General features: G+C 35.8%; 1 protein-coding gene across 5 annotated transcripts in view; it reads left to right on the forward strand.

Moving 5' to 3' along the window:
- Positions 1-17,877, forward strand: part of NALCN (sodium leak channel, non-selective) — a 294,980-nt gene that overhangs the window by 140,051 nt on the left and 137,052 nt on the right. For all 5 annotated transcript variants that reach the window (XM_074329501.2, XM_074329500.2, XM_074329499.2 and 2 more), the window contains 2 exons: positions 1,333-1,500; positions 7,941-8,132. In XM_074329501.2, coding sequence (XP_074185602.1) covers positions 1,333-1,500; positions 7,941-8,132 — 360 coding nt within the window. The remainder of the gene's footprint in view (positions 1-1,332; positions 1,501-7,940; positions 8,133-17,877) is intronic.

Genomic DNA, 17,877 nt, shown 5'->3' on the forward strand with positions numbered 1-17,877 from the left:
GTCCTGCTTTTGAAATAGCAAAATGCTTAACCATTTTTCCTGATGGTTCCTTATCAAGGAAGTAGCATTCTTCAATGAGTCATTAGAGAAAATGGTGAATTAAATAAACATTGAATACTATGAGAAATGATGCAGTTGATAAAAAGAATAAGGAGGACCTGTATCTTTTATCCTGGAGGGACATCTATGATAGTGAGAAAAGCAAGTTGCAGAATGACATAAAATGCAAACCTGTTTATGCGGTTATACAATATATGATTGGATGAGGCAGGAGGTGTTTGAGGGGACAATATGCAAAGTGGCCAATCATGGGAAAGAGTTGGGCATGGGATTTTGTTACTACTTTGTATTTAGGATTATTTCACAGTTGAAATGTATTCTTCTTTTACATGTTTAAAAAGGGACATGTCAATTTAAATTAAGAAGCGACTAAGAGTCTACAAAAGTGCTAGAGTGAGAAGTAATGCTAATTTCCTCCTCAGATCTCAGTTAACCATCTAGAATGCTTTTAGTGTTTTATTCTTAAAAGTCTTATTAAAACTCCATTTTTATCAACAATTTCCAAATGTTAGTGGAAGAAAATCCCTTCTGATATTCCATGTTGACCTAGAAAAAGAAAAGCAAGCTCTCCTTTATTCTTTTCTTCCAATAAATCATCTGGTATCTTCTCAGAGGGATGTGGTATGACTAATTCCAGCACTCACTCTGGTGCGCTTTATTTAGATGCGCATCAGATGTTAACTGATGGTGCACATTTTAATTCCAGTTGCAAACCTTCACATGCTCGGTTTATATGTATATTTTATAATGCTGGTATTTGGAATAGAAAATTCATGGAATTAATGTGATAGGTTAAGAGGTTAAACTAATTTATTAATATAATAATATTGATTACTGATTTTAATGATTAATATTGATATAAGTTGTATTAGTTATTAATTTATGTTTGCACATACACACACATAAATTGTTTGGTATACTCGTAGAATCCAAACTTTTCTGCTTGTTTATGTGACCCAAAGCATAAATGACGTTTAAAGATTTTATTTTAGTTTAATTATGTTAAGTAATATGTGTTTTATAATAGGCCATGTACATTATAGAAACTTTATCTTTTTGTTTTTCTTATTGCTTAAGATATATTTGGTCTGCTATGTTCTAGTTGGTGTGTTTCAAGATATATTTTGTTTTTATAAAATGTCATTCTAGTTTCTTATGGGCTACTCATTTTATATAATAGTGGCTGAAATTCATGCACTGACAAATATATGAAATCTTTTGAAGTAAATTATAGTTTTATTTTCCAATTCCACTGTCTCTTTGTTCCCCTAGGTGGCTTTCACAGTACTGTTTGATTTGGAAGCACTTCTGAAGATATGGTGTTTGGGATTTACTGGATATATTAGCTCATCGCTCCACAAATTTGAGCTACTACTTGTAATTGGAACTACTCTTCATGTATATCCAGATCTTTATCATTCTCAATTCACATACTTTCAGGTAATACAAATGATGCCAATTTGTCTTTAGAATTTTTCATTCCAGAGAAAATACCAATCCCATTATAACAGCTATGTACAATTATAATAAGTATATAGCAAATGCCAACTTGAGATAAGCCAATGACATCTTAAATACCCTAAGTAGTGCATTCACAAATTGTAACATTGTTTTTTTAAACTCCTGAAAATTCACAATAATAAATGAAGATGTTTTATATAATAAATCAGTGCACTGTAAAGATATACATTTTTACATATACATGGATATTATACATCTATTTATACATATCAAATTTTAAACTACATAAGATGTTGACACACACTTTAAAGATTAGGAAATAGGAATTTAATTGCAAGTGTACATCTCCCTTCTCAATAAGCCTACATATGTTCACTCAACAATGACTTACAATTGAAATAATAAGAAATAAAGCTCACCTTTACAGATCGTAATTAATCATACTTTATTATTTATAAATGCCTATTACTTTATTTATGATGATTAAATAATAATACTTTAATTACTTAGAATAACTGTATTCTATATTTTTCAAATGTGATACCTTGGATCACATCACTATAATTATTCAGTAGACAAGTAATTATTAATTATGTTTTTTGTAATTGTTGAATAATAACAGTGTGCTCACTGTTCTTTTAAATATTTGGTCAAAATGATAAAGTATATATGTATGTGATATCCTAATTTTTAATAATCTCAAATATAGTCATTTTTCTGAGTCAAAATGGGTCATTTATATCATTTATCTTGGAAATATCACAATGTGCTTTGTTTTCTTAATAGATATTTTTAAATAGTTGGAGAACAAAGTAGCAGTAGAATTTTAAAAGAAATAATTCAGAAAATAAGATTCCAACTCCTTAGAAGAAAGAAAATGCATTCCAACTTCATCGATTTTATTTATTGGTCATTTTTCAGGGCAATATTAACTTAAGATGCCAGATCACAACCTGAAACTCAATATTTCTGATACCTGGAGGAAAGAACATGAAAATATAATTCATGAAAATGAAAAACAAATACCTGTAACAAATAAAAAGCTGAGTTTCTAGTAATCACACCCAAGCATAGTGAAATCACAGAAGGCTATCATGGTTCAAGCTTTCAGTACCGTCAACATCTTCGGACATAAATCCCTTGTCCTTTGTTGGGTTATGTCCTTGGGCTTGGTTATCATAAGTAAGATGGCTAGAGCAAGAAATATACACATTTAAAACTCTTGATACAAAGTGTGCTTCCCAAAATTCATGCATTATATGCTCGTAGGCACTGCTGTCTAGATTCACAGAATCAACATGAGCATTTCGTGCCTACTTTAGAAAACCATTGCAGAAATTATAGAAAACATGCCTGATAGTCAAAACTACAAGATACTTTAATATAAATCTATTAAATCAATCAAATTAAGAAAAGTATTGATGCCTGTTTCAGCAAGGATATACTGTAAAATATGTTCGGGGTTTAAAAATTCTTCTGGTTTCTCACAGATAATTTTTCAGAGAAAAAAATAGATCAAAATTTTGGAATTCCTTAGGAGAGAAGGAAATGGGAACTCTTTAAATGGTAAACATTTGAGAAATAGCTTAAATATGCATAAAAATAATAATTATGATGAATTTGCAATAACTTAGAGATATGATTATTTTATTTAAATGCAAAACAGTATAAAATTATATAACATGTAAAGTACATATAAATGGAAAAATGACTGGAAAGAAATAAACCAAAGTGTTACAAATTATTAATAGTCATCATCTCTAGTTTTTTTCCTACTAGTGTGTTTTTACAAAATATCTAAAATTCATATTTATGGTTGTAATTATAGATAGATAGACAGACAGACAGACAGACAGACAGATAGAGAGGTAGTCACATAATACGTGGTCTGTGAAGTTTGCAATTTCACTGTTATCTTTGATTCTGGATTACAATTTGTAACAGTTTAATTTATATTAATAATTAAGTGATTTTCATTTGTATCTCTTATGCATGGCCCTGGGTAAATGTTTCTAACTAAACAATTAAAAATTACCTCAGTTAAAAATCTCTCAAGAAGATTATATGTCATAGGGTTTGTATAAACTCACTCTGGAGAACCCACAGTACCGAACAGATTGGCTGCTTATAGACCCACTGTCATCTCCCTAGTTGGTCCTCACACTTTTCATTTCAGTGGACCTTGCTTCATTGTGTTGGAAGCAAGTCTATCCTTACTCAGTTTCATATTTTTCGTATTTAAATGAAGTCAGCAGTTTAGTACAAAAGGCTCCCTTTAAAATGTTAATTATCTCTGAGACGAATTATTGGTGTTGTTTGTTTATTTATTTAAATGATATTTGCTGAGTGCTTACTGTATGCCAGGCACTGTTCCAGATACTGAAGGTGGAAAGGTGAACAAGGCAGCAAAGATCTCCTCAGTGAGCTTAAATTCTAGGGGATAAACAGTTCACAGTTACACAAAAGAATGTAGAATACAAGTGCCAGAAATGGTTTGAAGAAGAAATAAGCATGGGAAAAATACAGAAGTTGTGAGGTGGGGTCCTATTTTAGATAAGTTGTCATGGTAGCCCTTTCTGAAGAGGTGACATTTGAGCAGAGACTGAAAGAAGTGAAGGGGTGAACCATGCGAAGATCTGAGGGGAAGCATGCCAAGTAGAGAGAGCCACATGTCACCTGTCCTGAGGTGCAAACATGCTTGATATTTTCAAGGAAAGGCACAAAGACCAGCATGGCTGGGCTGGAATGAATATAGGGCAGCATTGCCCTGTGTGAATTAATAAAATCTTTTAAAAATGCCACGGTTCCGACATACCAAAATAATCATGACAACGTCAACTGGTATTTATTGTGTATTTACCATGTGCCAGGCACTGTGCCGAGTGCATTATTTCATTTGTTTCTCATAACAATTCTGTGAGATAGAAAATATATATATATATATTTCTTGAGGTCCCAAGAAATCTAATAACTTGCCCAAAACCACGTAACTAGTAAATAGACACTCATTCCCAAGAAGTTTAATTCCATCACTCATATTCTTCACCACACAATTTATATAGTATCTCGTTATTAATCTACTGAGTGATTGTTAAGAGACAGACTTAGAAATATGACCAGGAAAATGTACTTAGGAAACAATCACAAAATGTTCTACAGTGCTCATCTTTGACAGTATGGTTTACTTTATTTTGTATCTGTAGGAACACAAAATCAAAAATACTGGGTAGAGAGAGTGAAAAGCATACTATCCTCACATAAATGAAAAGGCAAATTAGAGTCACTGTTAAGGATTTTACATTTCCAGGGATGCAAGTTAACCTTTTGAAATTGCTAATCAAGTCACCAAAGTGGGAGTTGTGTTAAGTTCTGTTTCTTTGTATATAACATCATATATAGCTATTACAATACCAGTGACTATCTTCACTATGCTCTACTCCATACAATCTTCACTATGTGGAGATTGTGTGTGTGTGTGTGTGTGTGTTTGTGTGTGTGTGTGTTTAATTTAATTATAGTTGACATTCAATATTATTCTACTTCAGCTTCAGGTGTATAGCACAGTGGTCAGGCATCTACACAGTCTATGAAGTGGTCCCCCTAATAAGTCCAGTGCCCATCTGGCACCTTACATAATCTTTACAATGTTATTGATTATATTCCCCACACTGTTTTTCATATCCCCGTGACTATATTATTACCTTCTACCCCACCCCCCCACCTACCAGCAACCATCAGTTTTTTCTCTGTATCTCTGAGTCTATTTCTGTTTAGTTTGCTCATTTATTCTGTTCTTTAGATTCCACATATAAGTGAGATCATATGATATTTGTCTGTCTCAGTCTGACTTATTTCACTTAGCTTAATATTCTCTAGATCTATCCATGTTGTTGCAAATGGTAAGGTTTCATAGAATGTTTTTATTAGGATTTGGGATAGGATTCAAAATTACTTAGTCAATCTTTTAAATATGATTTTAACACAAGTGGGAAAGACAAATAGTACTAAATTTGAGCTATAAACCTGTTAAATTGTTTCTGTAAAATTGCCTAGATTTAGCTGTGAACAATTAGATATTGAATCATTTATGTCTGAGTATAAAGAAATCTGATAAAAATGTGAAATCTTTCCAGATTATTATTCTAGTTCTTAATATGAATGTTAATATTTTAATAGTTCTTATGATAAAGCTATTGGCTTGTTATTTGGAAAGGTGACCTGAGTGTAATGTGTTCCGATTTGGGAATGTGTGTTAAGAATAATAACAGGAAAAACTGGTAACTTGATCGTGCATGTGATAAAATGCTTAACTTGAACAATATGATTTCTCATATAAATTTTTTTCTTTAAGAATTGTGTTAAGTATTTTAAATTAGCATGAAGTAAATATGCATTTTCTCAACTCTTTTAAATGTCTTTCCATCAGTTTACTAGACATGTAAAATACAAACCATACCATGTGTGTTCTGCGGATCATAGTAATGATAAGGTTGCCATCAATATTTCCTGTTCATTCAAAGTTTAGGAGGCACATGTGGCTTCAGGTATGGCAAAATTCAGAGGGTTGAATGGTATCACTGGGACTCAGTCTATTTCTTTACTCACCTTTCTTCTGTGTTGGTATCATTCTTAAGCTGACTTTCTTAATGTGGTGCCAAAAATGGTCCCCAGAAACTCTAGGCTTATGTGATTCTTACAGTAATGCCAACTGTAATAAAAAGTGGAACACCTCTTACAGGCCCATCAAACATTCTGAGGATGACTTAAGTCATTGTAAATACTCTGGCCAGGATCATGGGGTTCAGGGACTCCCTTCTGGACCTCATGGACTAAGAGTGGAGTAGGAATGATTTGCCAAAGGAAAATCAGGAGGAGGAGGAAGCTAGAGACACTGGAAAGGAAAAGCCAAACATTTTATTTTATTTTATTTTATTTTATTTTATTATTTTATTTTATTTTATTTTATTTTATTTTATTTTGTATATATAAAAATTTAAATCTAGGTTTTTAAAGCATTTCCTGTTTCTCACTATATTCAAAATATATTCTTCTCCTAAGAAGCCTTCACAGACACCTTAAGCTCTTATTGATATTGAATTATCTTGGACTACCATTCTACTTACCATATTCCATTTATGCCAACACTACAATGTTCCTGTTTTAATATCTCTAGATTTGGGATCTGTGTTTTAAGCATTGGTCTGTTGTACTTCAATTGGCAGCACTTTTTATTTCTCAGAGGTACATTAAAAAATGATAACATCTTATAGCTTAATTTAAAAAATGCTATTTTTCCATACTTTATATTTCAACTTTTAATTATATTCTAATTTATGTTCTTAACAGCTATGTCTTTGTTTAATACTCCTTTCGTAATAGTAGTCATTGAATAATATTTGTCCAACAACAATTTTGGCACATAACAATCAGTATTTGTTAAATGAATTAGTGAAGTAATTTATTAATTAATAATTATGGGTGGGAGATTTTGTACGCAAAAACTTTTAAACATATGTGCAAAAACATATATATGCAAAACATTTAAGCATATATGTGTATTTAGATAACAAGCTAAGCAGATATAAGGAAGATCTAAAAAATACAAGGCTTACATAAGATAGAAGTTTGTTTCTTTCCAGTAGTTGGTGGGTGTCCAGAGCAAATAGGTGGTTCTGCTCCCATGGTCATCCAGGAAGCCAGTCTGTTGGGTCCAAAGGAACTTCTCCAGTTGTTTCCATTTTCCAACCAGAGGAAGGTATAAAGAGTATCCAGGGCAGGTTTATTGAATTTAATGTGCTAAAAGTTACAAAAATCACTTCCTTTCCCATTCCATACATCTGAACCTATTCTACTGACCATGCCGAAATACAAGTGGAACTGGAAAATGTTGTCTGTAGCCCTGGGTAGCCACTTGCTAGGCTAAAATTTAGAACGTTCCATTATGTAAAGGAAGGAGAGAATGGATATTAAGGTTGCAGTCTCAGCCACAAGTAAAGCTGGTTCAAAAATATTGCCATATTTTTTTAATTCCTTTATAAATGTATGACAGTAGGTAGACAGTTTTATTTTATGAGGCAGTTAATATAGATAATATCGAACCAAATGTATTCTTCAATATTTGAATATTAGAAAAAATATCTGTTTTATTTCAATAATTATTTAACATCATTTTGAATTATATGTTAAAACAGTTGCCACCATTTCCCACCATTCATTCATTTGGGATTTATTGAGTTCTTGCTATGTGACAGGCAGTGAGCTAACTTATAACTTAGTTACTATATTGTTACTTTTTATCTGTAGATGCTCAAATGGAAAAATGTGATTTTATAAAATGCTGTGAATAATGAGATTTTAGTAGTTATTAAGGATTCAGTGTAAATAAGTGATCAACTGTATGTTTTTCTCTCCCACAATAGGTTCTTCGGGTAGTTCGACTTATTAAGATTTCACCTGCATTAGAAGACTTTGTGTACAAGATATTTGGTCCTGGAAAAAAGCTTGGGAGTTTGGTTGTATTTACTGCCAGCCTCTTGATTGTTATGTCAGCAATTAGTTTGCAGATGTTCTGCTTTGTTGAAGAACTGGACAGATTTACAACGTTTCCAAGGGTAAGAACAAAAAATGCTGTTTAATTCATTATTCTTATTTTAGTAATAATGATTAACATCAAAGTAATTTCACTTTAACAGTGGTTCAAAAATATTGCCTTATCTTTGATAATTTTAATGTTTAAAATGGTTTCTTCTTCGGGGTACAAGTGTTTGAGCACATTTTCAGCATTGCCATATTATTCATCAATTCTAAAATTCTGAAAATAATCTAATGCCATGAAGTGCTGAAATTGGTAAAGATAGAAACAAGTATTCTTAGCACCTGAAAATGAAAATATTGTAGAATTTTAAAATACAGTTTGCTTTTTTTGTGTTTGTGAGAGTTAACATTTTAAAATATGTTTTAGAGTTTATATATTTTTAAGTCAGGCATAAAGTAAAAGGAAGCTTTTGATATTTAAATTTATAAACACTTCAGATTTGAAGTATCTTTAGAAGAGCATCTAGTCCCTGCCTCTGCATTCTCCTTACAATTCACTTAGGCTAAAAGGAAGTTTAAAAATCAATCAATCCATAAGCCGAACTCAGGTAGGAAATGCAGCTCCTAACCAGAAGGATCCTAAAATTTAACTCTTTGTGGATTTAGAAGCATGAAAAAATACAATGACCAAGACAAATTTTATACACACACACACACACACACACACACACACACACACACACACACACGGTGCCAAAAAAAAAGTATACACATTTTAAGAAAGGAAAAAAATGTATTAAAATTGTAATACTCAATGTATACCGATAACAAAAGATGAACACAAGTCACGTTTGACTTCTGCAATTACAAGAGGTGCTCAAAGTGGTTACCATCAGCGTCCAGACACTTCTGATTACAGCGAACTACTGCTTAAGCAGCGTTGCCCAAAGTGTCCACTTATATACACATATACATTTTTTGGCACCCCTGGTGTGTGTGTGTGTGTGTGTGTTCAACATTTGCTGAAATCCTAAGGCCCATTATATGGGAAGGAGAATCTTGGGGTAAAAACAGCATATACTTTTTTTTTAAATCAACTTTGAGGGCAAAGGTGTCTCTACTCATAACAGATAAACTAATCATAGACTCGGTTAATTTTGAAAACATTGTGTTAAATGTGTTGCTCAACACCAAGCATTTCTTGAGCACCTATCAAGAGCCAGGCAATGTTGGTGATCCTGAGACACACACACAACTAAGTTTCCAGTCCTCAAGAAATTCTCAGTTGAGAAGGGTAACCAGTAAGTTAACGTAAAGCCTTGATAAAGGCCAGGTGTTGTAGGAACCCAGAAGTAAGGTCCATAACCAGGAATAAAAAAGTCCAAGAAGCTTCTTGGAACAGGAGGTTACTGAAGACCAGTTGGATGTAGCCAAATGAAGTGTAAGAGTACAATGTTCCAGGTTGTGGGGGCAGCTTGTGCTAAAGGTCTGAGGTGAGCCATTTCTTATTCTAGACCTTAAAAGAGAAAGAATGGTTAATGGCAGGAGGAGGACATAAGGCCAACAAACTTTTAAGTTGGATGAAAGTGTGATCATGTTTAAATGCCGAAGGGAAGGAGCAAATGGAGGGTGAGATTAAAGACGTCTGAGCTAAAAAGGTCTACAGCAAAAGGTTCCTGAAGGCAGCATAAGAGCACTGACACCAAGATTGGCCTTACGTATTGAGCTGTCAGGTGTCGAGGTGGTTCTGCAGGGCAACAAGCCAACCGAAAGTCACAGTGAGCCTTTGTTTACTTACTGCTGCAGTACAAGCAATGGGGAGATGCAGGCATGGGCTCCTGAGCGTTCCATGCTGCCCACTGAACAGCACTTGGCAGAGGGTCAGGCCAGTCAGCACAGAAGTGGTGGGGAGGGACGGCGCTTTGCACCACAAAGCCTGTCATTGCCTATGGTGGGGCCACATAGGATTCCAACTAGCCTGGAGCCAGACACCACACACCCCCCCCCCCACAGGAGGGTCAGCTCTTCCTCCAGGGATGGAGGATGCAAGCACAGGTGACAATAATGCCACCTTCTCTTAGTCTGCCCCCTCACTGCCCCTTTGATGGGCAAATACAAATTGCAGACCACTACCTTTCACAGTAATACTGGGACTGTTACCCTCTTGGGCCAGTTTAATGCAGCACACAGTGTTGAAGGCCCCCACGGGTCAGCCATTGTTGTAGGCCTGGGGGATACTAAAAGGAAAACAACCCTCAGTTCCCTTGCTTATTTACACCGCCTCAGCTTAATTTCATATCTTCATCTTTTACCATTTCCTCTAATCTCACCTCACTGCTTTTATATCCCTTACCAAAAACCTCTTTGAGCCAGGTTTTTGGATTTAGAATAATCCAGATATTATAAGGGTGATATCAGCCTCTAGAGCTGTTGGAATCAGCACCCCATAATCAACACAGCAATGTTTCTGTAGCAAAACGTCAACCTTCAGAAAAAGAATAAAGACAAGTAATTCTTTTTTTTCTTTAAATTAAAGTTTATTGGGGCGACAATTGTTAGTAAAGTTACATAGATTTCAGCTGTACAATTCTGTAATACATTACCTATATCTCACATTGTGTGTTCACAACCCAGAGTCAGTTCTCTTTCCATCAACATATGTTAGACCCCATTTACCCTCTACTAGAGCCCCACTCCCCCTCCTCCCTTACCCTCTAGTTACCCCTAAACTATTGTCTGTGACTATGAGTTTTTGTTCTTTTGTTGTTTTCGGTTTATATACCACATATCAGTGAAATGTGGTTCTCTACATTTCCTGTCTGACTTATTTCGCTTAGCATTATAATCTCAAGATCCATCCATGTTGTCACAAATTGTCCTATTTCATCTTTTCTTACTGCCAAATAGTATTCCATTGTGTATATATTCCACAACTTCTCTATCCATTCATCTATCGAAGGACATTTTGGTTGTTTCCATGTCTTGGCCACCGTAAATAAAGCTGCAATGAACATTGAAGCACACTTGTCTTTATGGATAAATGTTTTCAGATTTTTTGGGTAGATATCCAGGAAAGGGATTGCTGGGTCATACGGTAATTCTATTCGTAATTTTTTGAGGAACCTCCACACTGCGTTCCATAGCAGCTGCACCAATCTGCATTCCCACCAACAATGTATGAGGGTTCCTTTTTCTCCACAGCCTCTCCAACACTTTTTACTATTTGTCTTGTTGATGATAGCCATTCTAACTGGGGTGAGGTGTTACCCCATTGTGGTTTTTATTTGCGTTTCTCTGATGATTAGTGATGTTGAGCATTTTTTCATATGTCTATTTGCCATTTGTATGTCCTCTTTGGAGAAATGTCTCTTCAGGTCATCGGCCCATTTTTCAATTGGGTTGTTTGTTTTTTTGTTGTTGAGTTGCATGAGTTCCTTGTATATTCTGGATATTAGCCCCTTATCGGAGGCGCTGTTTGAAAAAATTTTCTCTCATTTAGTTAGTTGGCTCTTTATTTTGTGAATGGTTTCTTTTGTTGTGCAGAAGCTTTTAAGTTTGATATAGTCCCATTCATTTATTTTAGCTTGTGCTTCCCTTGCCTTTGTAGTCAAATTCATAAAATGCTCTTTGAACCCAAGGTCCGTAAGTTTAGTACCTATGTTTTCTTCTATGCAGTTTATGGTTTCAGGTCTTGTGCTTAAGTCTTTGATCCATTTTGAAATTATTTTGGTGCATGGTGACAGATAGCAGTCCAGTTTCATTCTTTTGCACTGTTTATTGAAGAGGCTGTGTTTTCTCCATTGTATGTTTTTTGCTTCTTTGTCAAAAATTATCTGTCCATATTTATGTGGCTTTATTTCTGGGTTCTCAATTCTATTCCATTGGTCTTTGTGTCTGTTTTTCTGCCAATACCATGCTGTTTTGATTATTGTAGCCCTGTAGTACAAGCTAAAGTCAGGGAGTGTGATACCTCCAGCTTTGTTCTTTTTTCTTAGGACTGCTTTGTTATTCGGGGTCTTTTGTGGTTCCATACAAATCTGATGATTTTTTTGTCCTATTTCTTTTAAAAATGCCATTGGGATTTTGATGGGGATTGCATTAAATCTGTATATTGCTTTGGGTAATATGGCCATTTTAACTATGTTGATTCTTCCAGTCCATAAGCACAGAATTTTTCCCATTTTTTTGAAGGCAAGTAATTCTTAAGTCAGATAAAATTTTTCCCACTAAATGAACTCTGAAAACAACAACAACATAAAAACACATCTTTGGGTATTTTCAAAAATATTTTAATATGAAAGTTGTGAATAAGGGCTGTCGGCTAGTGTAGAAAAGCATTATTGTAGATAAAACTCTGTACTTCTTGTTTTCCAAGTCTGATTTCGCATCACCACTCCATCACTCGTTAGCTATGTGACACTGGACAAATTATCCTTTAAGCTTTTTTTTCCACATCTACAATATAGGTAAAAATAGTATTTTTCTCATAGCATTGTATGTGTTGAATAATATACAAAAACAACACAACTCAAGGTTTAGAAAGCATTTAAAAGGTTATATCCTATATAATGTATTGACGTTGGTGTGTTAGCCTCTGTATAAAAGACAAGGCTGCTTTAGATCCACGCCTGCCTTAGCCCCTTGGGATTTTTCTCTATTTTCCAGCCACGATAGTAATCAAGTAGCATTACATTTTCAGATCTCCAATTACTCAATTGTGCCTTTCTGCATGATGACTTTGACTGTCTTAATGGAAGCAGCCAGCGACTGTGAGGCCCATAATCAGTTGTTCGGCAGCTGACAGTGTTGACAGTCTAAACATGTGAACTGACAAGGAGTAGCTTTTTCTCTTGCACATGAATGTAATTCAGAGCTAAATCCCTGGAACATAATCTTATAAAAAATGTAATTACAAAAAGTAGTTATTATCATTCCCAATGAAATGAAGCACCATCAGTTGGTCGTCCTTGCCTGATAGGAAATTATCAGAAAAGATGGTTAAAAACACTTTCCAGATGCTACTATATTTCTGTTCAAACACTGTTCCCTGGATCCTACTCCCCCTTCTTTTCTCATGTGACATCTCTCATTATCCAGTGGTTGGGTGTTGAACTAAGTTGGTTAATTAGAGTATGCACCAAAGCACAGCACATTAGGAGAACAAATTTTCTGTAAGAAAAATCACACAATACTTCCCAAAGTAAGATGGGAACTTCAAAAATTAGCAATTGTTTATATTACCTTTACTTGGGTCCAGGCCGCCTTGGAGGCTTACTACCACCAACATACATAGAGCCATGGGATGCAGGAGAGTACACTTGAGAGGCTCTGGGAAAGGACTGGCCATGAAGAAAGGAGTCCAGCAGAAGCAAGAGGAGCCTGACTGGCAAAGGGCACTCAGTGTTTGTGCAAGGGAAATCACTTTTTTCTGGCTGTTTTTGAACCTGTTCTTGATCCAGCCATCCAAGTGGCATATACTCTCTAAGAAAATGGGACTAGCTGTATAAGTAAGCACTGGTTTAATTAGACCTGGTTGTATCTTGGGCCCCAGCAACCCCCTGTGAAACCCATCTAAGAGGACCTGACATGGACATGTGAAGGTGGTTTCCCCATCCAAATTACAAAAAGAGAATCCTGGAGAGGCAGAGGGCCAGCAGAGAAAACAGCAGCCTGGGTACACTGATTGCCCAGTGCATTGACTTGCTGGCAGAGCTTCCCCCACATTGAAATACCCCAGGTATTTCCTGAAACACTAAAAGGTGAAGGGGATCCTAAAGGGAGTTCTCACTTGCATTTATTCTACAGGGTCCCCTAATGGCACTCCCTGGCTCTGTCAGGGTACCCAATCCATTCTTCGTTTGCAGTAAAAATGATCCTGCTAAGATGTCTCATCACACTCTCTTGTTTAAAATTCTTCAAGGTTCTTCTTTCCCTCAAAATAACAAACGTTTTAATATGGTTTTCAGTATCTTTTCATCTCTGGCACGATTTACCACTTCAGGCTCACATTTCCGGATTTCCTCCACCATACCTTTCAAAGACAAAGATGGTTTCTGTCTTGCTCATTAAATCCTCTGTGTTTAGCACAATACTTGCCACAAGGTAGTTATGAATAGGTTTTTGAAGAACGAATAATAATGCTGGACCAAAACAGACTTCTCTAATCCTTCCATGCTGTATCAGGCTCAACAAGCCGGATTCTTTGATTCTTTCTCCCACTGTTGTCCATTCTTCCAGGACCCCCATTAGCCTTATCACTGTCGTTACCGGTACCCATCAGAAATGTCTGCATAATTGTCCCAGAATGCTTTGGCTGCAAGTAGCAGAAAACCTGACTCCAACTGACTTAAACAATTAGGAAATTTATCTCACAAAATTCAAGAGATTAGGTAGACTTCAAGAAGCAAAGACTCTGGATCATTCACTGAAATTCTTTTAAGTGTTGTTATGGAATGAATTATGGGCCCCAAAAGACAGGTTGGAGTCCTAACATCCAGTACCCCCAAAATCTGATCTTACTTGGAAATAAAAGTAATCGAGTTAAAATGAAGTCATTTGGGTGGGCCCTAGTCCACTATGATTGATTTCCTATAAGAAAGGGAGACTTGGACACAGACACGCACAGAGGGAAGATGATGTGAAACCCACATGGAGAAGATGGCCATGTGACTGGAGTGGCATCTACAAGCCAAGGACCTCCCAGGATTGCCAGACAACACCCAGGGCTGGGAGAGGCAAGGGAGGATTCTCTACTAGAGTCTTCAGAGGGAGGATTGTCCTGCCCACACACTGATTTCAGACTGCTAATCCTTAGTAAGAACTGTGAGGTAATAGGTTCCTGGTTTTTTTAAGCCCCCCAGTTTTTGCAGTTACCTTTTCTATGTGTTGTCTTCATGTGTTAGTAAAATAGATATAATATTTCCAGGTATCGTGATAAAATCTAGAGAAGAAGGGGGTCATCTCTGTCCTGCTGTCCTTAGGAGCAAGGACTCCTTTTCCAGTACCACCTCCTTCCTTCCCCCAGCAAACTTGCTCTCATCTCTCATTGGCAGGATTGGGTAACTTGGTCATTCCTAAATAAATCATTGGCAAGATGGCTGGATTCTAAATGATAGGCTTAGATTAATTATATGGGAAGACATGGATATTTCCCAGACAGCCACAAAAACCACTGCAATGGTCAGATCCAAAACCTTGACAAGATTTCTCTCTTTCATCTCTATCTCAAAGCTCCTATATGCCCTGTGCAAACAAAGTGTATAAATAGATACGTGGTAGCAGAAGGGCTGGTGTTTAATTTCTCTTACCAGAAGCCTCTGGGCCCCCAGCTCCTTCCCAAAATGTCCAAATGATACCTGCAAAGCAGCCAACATAGGGCAAAGCACCTAATAGATTCCTGCCCCCCTTCTTTTCATAGCCATTGTCACTTTCTGTCCTACACATCTGACATTTCCATCTTATCACCTCTACGAGACTACACATATCTTGAGGTTAGCAGCACTGGACCCTGGTCTGCGGACACCTCCCAAAGCGCTTAATTCTGTGCCGTGGGGTCTGTGGCATCAGGAAGTAGAGTCAGGGCAGAAGCAGAGAAGCCTCCGCATACAATCCCATGAGATGGAGAAGGGGGAGATTGACATTATTTCAATGGAAAAAAAAGGGTATGTTGATAGAATATAATAAAACAACTTTGTCATCTCAAGCCAATAACTTTCTCTTCTAATTTGGACCAAACAGACACACCGCTAAGTAGAGATAACAAGGAAGAGCAAGCCCTGCTGTGAAGCAATATCCTCCAGTTCCTGTTTTGTTGGGACTAATAGGTTGTTTAAAAGGAGAGCAATTTAGATTAAGTTTTCATGATGGAATAGCCTGTACATGTCATAAGACCCGTTGGAATAGGCAAGAGTCACTGGTCTTTCTGGAACAAAGACAAAAACAAATTGCATGTTTCCCATAGTTGCCTGACAAGCAATTTCACTATGGTCTTGTTCAGTTTATCCCTCCATTTATTGTATAATATAAAGCAGCTTGCCTCTATGTTACTAAAATACAGGCAATAAACGTCCACTGACATAATTAACCAGCTCAATATCTTTATTCCTTTTAGTTTCCCACTAAAATAATAACGATCAGGCCTCATTTGTTTTGTAGTCTACAAATGGGGATCATTTTTATTCATAAATAATACACTCCATAACATGAAGTACTTGAGTTTTAATATTTATTTGACATGTTTGCTTAATTTTCATTTTTTAAATGCTAATTACTTGCTCCGTTGAATTTTCACTTATAAAATCATGTCCAAATCCGTTATTCAGTATAAGCAGTAAATGCTATAAAATACTTAAATACAAATTAATTCCCCCCTTCCCTCTCACCATCCAAAGGGTTAATTGTGCTGTCAGGTATGCTTAAAGAATTATTGAGAAATTTTAAGAAACAAGTTTCTTCTTAATTTTTTTTATTATTTGCCAAATGTGGTTAGTTTGACTTTATTTTGAATAAGTTCAAGGCTTATTTTATCTTCAGAAGTATAATTAGTTCAGTTACTATTGCTGAAATCTTTATTAATTTTTGTTTTATTGTTTGGTCTTTCATATGTTTTTAATTTTTTTCATGAGATGTTTCAGACATGCAAGGAGATATAAAGAATAATCAAATGTATTCTGTGGCCATACAGAACTTAACAGCTCCCACACCTCTGACCTACAGAAACTGAGAGATAATAAGTTAGTGTTGTTTAAGCTGCTAAATTTGTGATCATTTGTAACACAAAAATAGAAAACTAATGTAGGTTTTGGATGTTTGTTTTTAATATTTGTGACTCCAAATACTGCTGCTCTGAACATTGCACATTGACTTGTGCACACATGAAATCTTGCACATGTAAACATTTCTTTAGGATATGTAGCTGGGAATAGAATTGCTGAGTCTTAGTATAACAATATCTTACATTTTAACAGACATTTATACCTGCACTGCAAAGTACTTTTACCAATTTATCTGCTATCAGCAGTATGAAAATGTTCTCTACCTCCCAACTCAGCGACACTTGGTTTTGTCAGGCTGTGTCTTGCTTTAAACATTTAGCTCTTCGTTTAACCTAAACTGCGGCTGCTGTGAATTGTTTCCATTTGGATAACGCATTGTCACAGTACTATTTATGGACTAGTCTATCCATTCCTCCACAGTTCTGCAGTGACAGCTGTGTCATAGTATGATTCCATATGTGTGTACCCCGGTCAAGACACACAAGCTCCCTTTTCATCTCCTTTTGCCACTGAATTTTTTTTTTTTTTTTTCTGGTCAACCTCCAGGAAAGCCCAATAAGTATCCAGCTTTACTCAAGTATCTCCGTTGGCAGTTTCCACCTTTCAAGAGTCCATGACTTTGCCCCTTCTGCCTGACACAACATTAAAAACCAAACTCTAGCAGAGTTCATAAATCCCCTAGGATTGCCTTTCCTTGACTCAAGCAACTTATTAGTTTTTAGTCCTGGGATTTCCATTATTTTCTTGAGAGCTTAACTAGAATATTTGTTGCATTTTATCCAGAATATTCTGGAGTTTCCTTTTTTTTCATATGTGATCAGACACTGAGGTTCACTAATCAATTTTTAAGGAAAATCACCACTCTGATAACTGTCTTTCAGACGGATAGATTTTTTTTTTCTATAGGCACAACCTGGCCAGGCCAGCCCATCTACTTTCATCATCTGCAGCCTCACATTTCTTTGCATTTGCTTGCATTATGGATATTGTCTCCTCTTGATTCTCACATCCTCATGTTTATGCTCCCCTAATCCACTACGCCACTGAA

Source organism: Rhinolophus sinicus, chromosome 16, assembly GCF_057876585.1.
Source record: "Rhinolophus sinicus isolate RSI-liver-muscle chromosome 16, RSI-T2T, whole genome shotgun sequence".
NCBI classification, from domain to species: domain Eukaryota; kingdom Metazoa; phylum Chordata; class Mammalia; order Chiroptera; family Rhinolophidae; genus Rhinolophus; species Rhinolophus sinicus.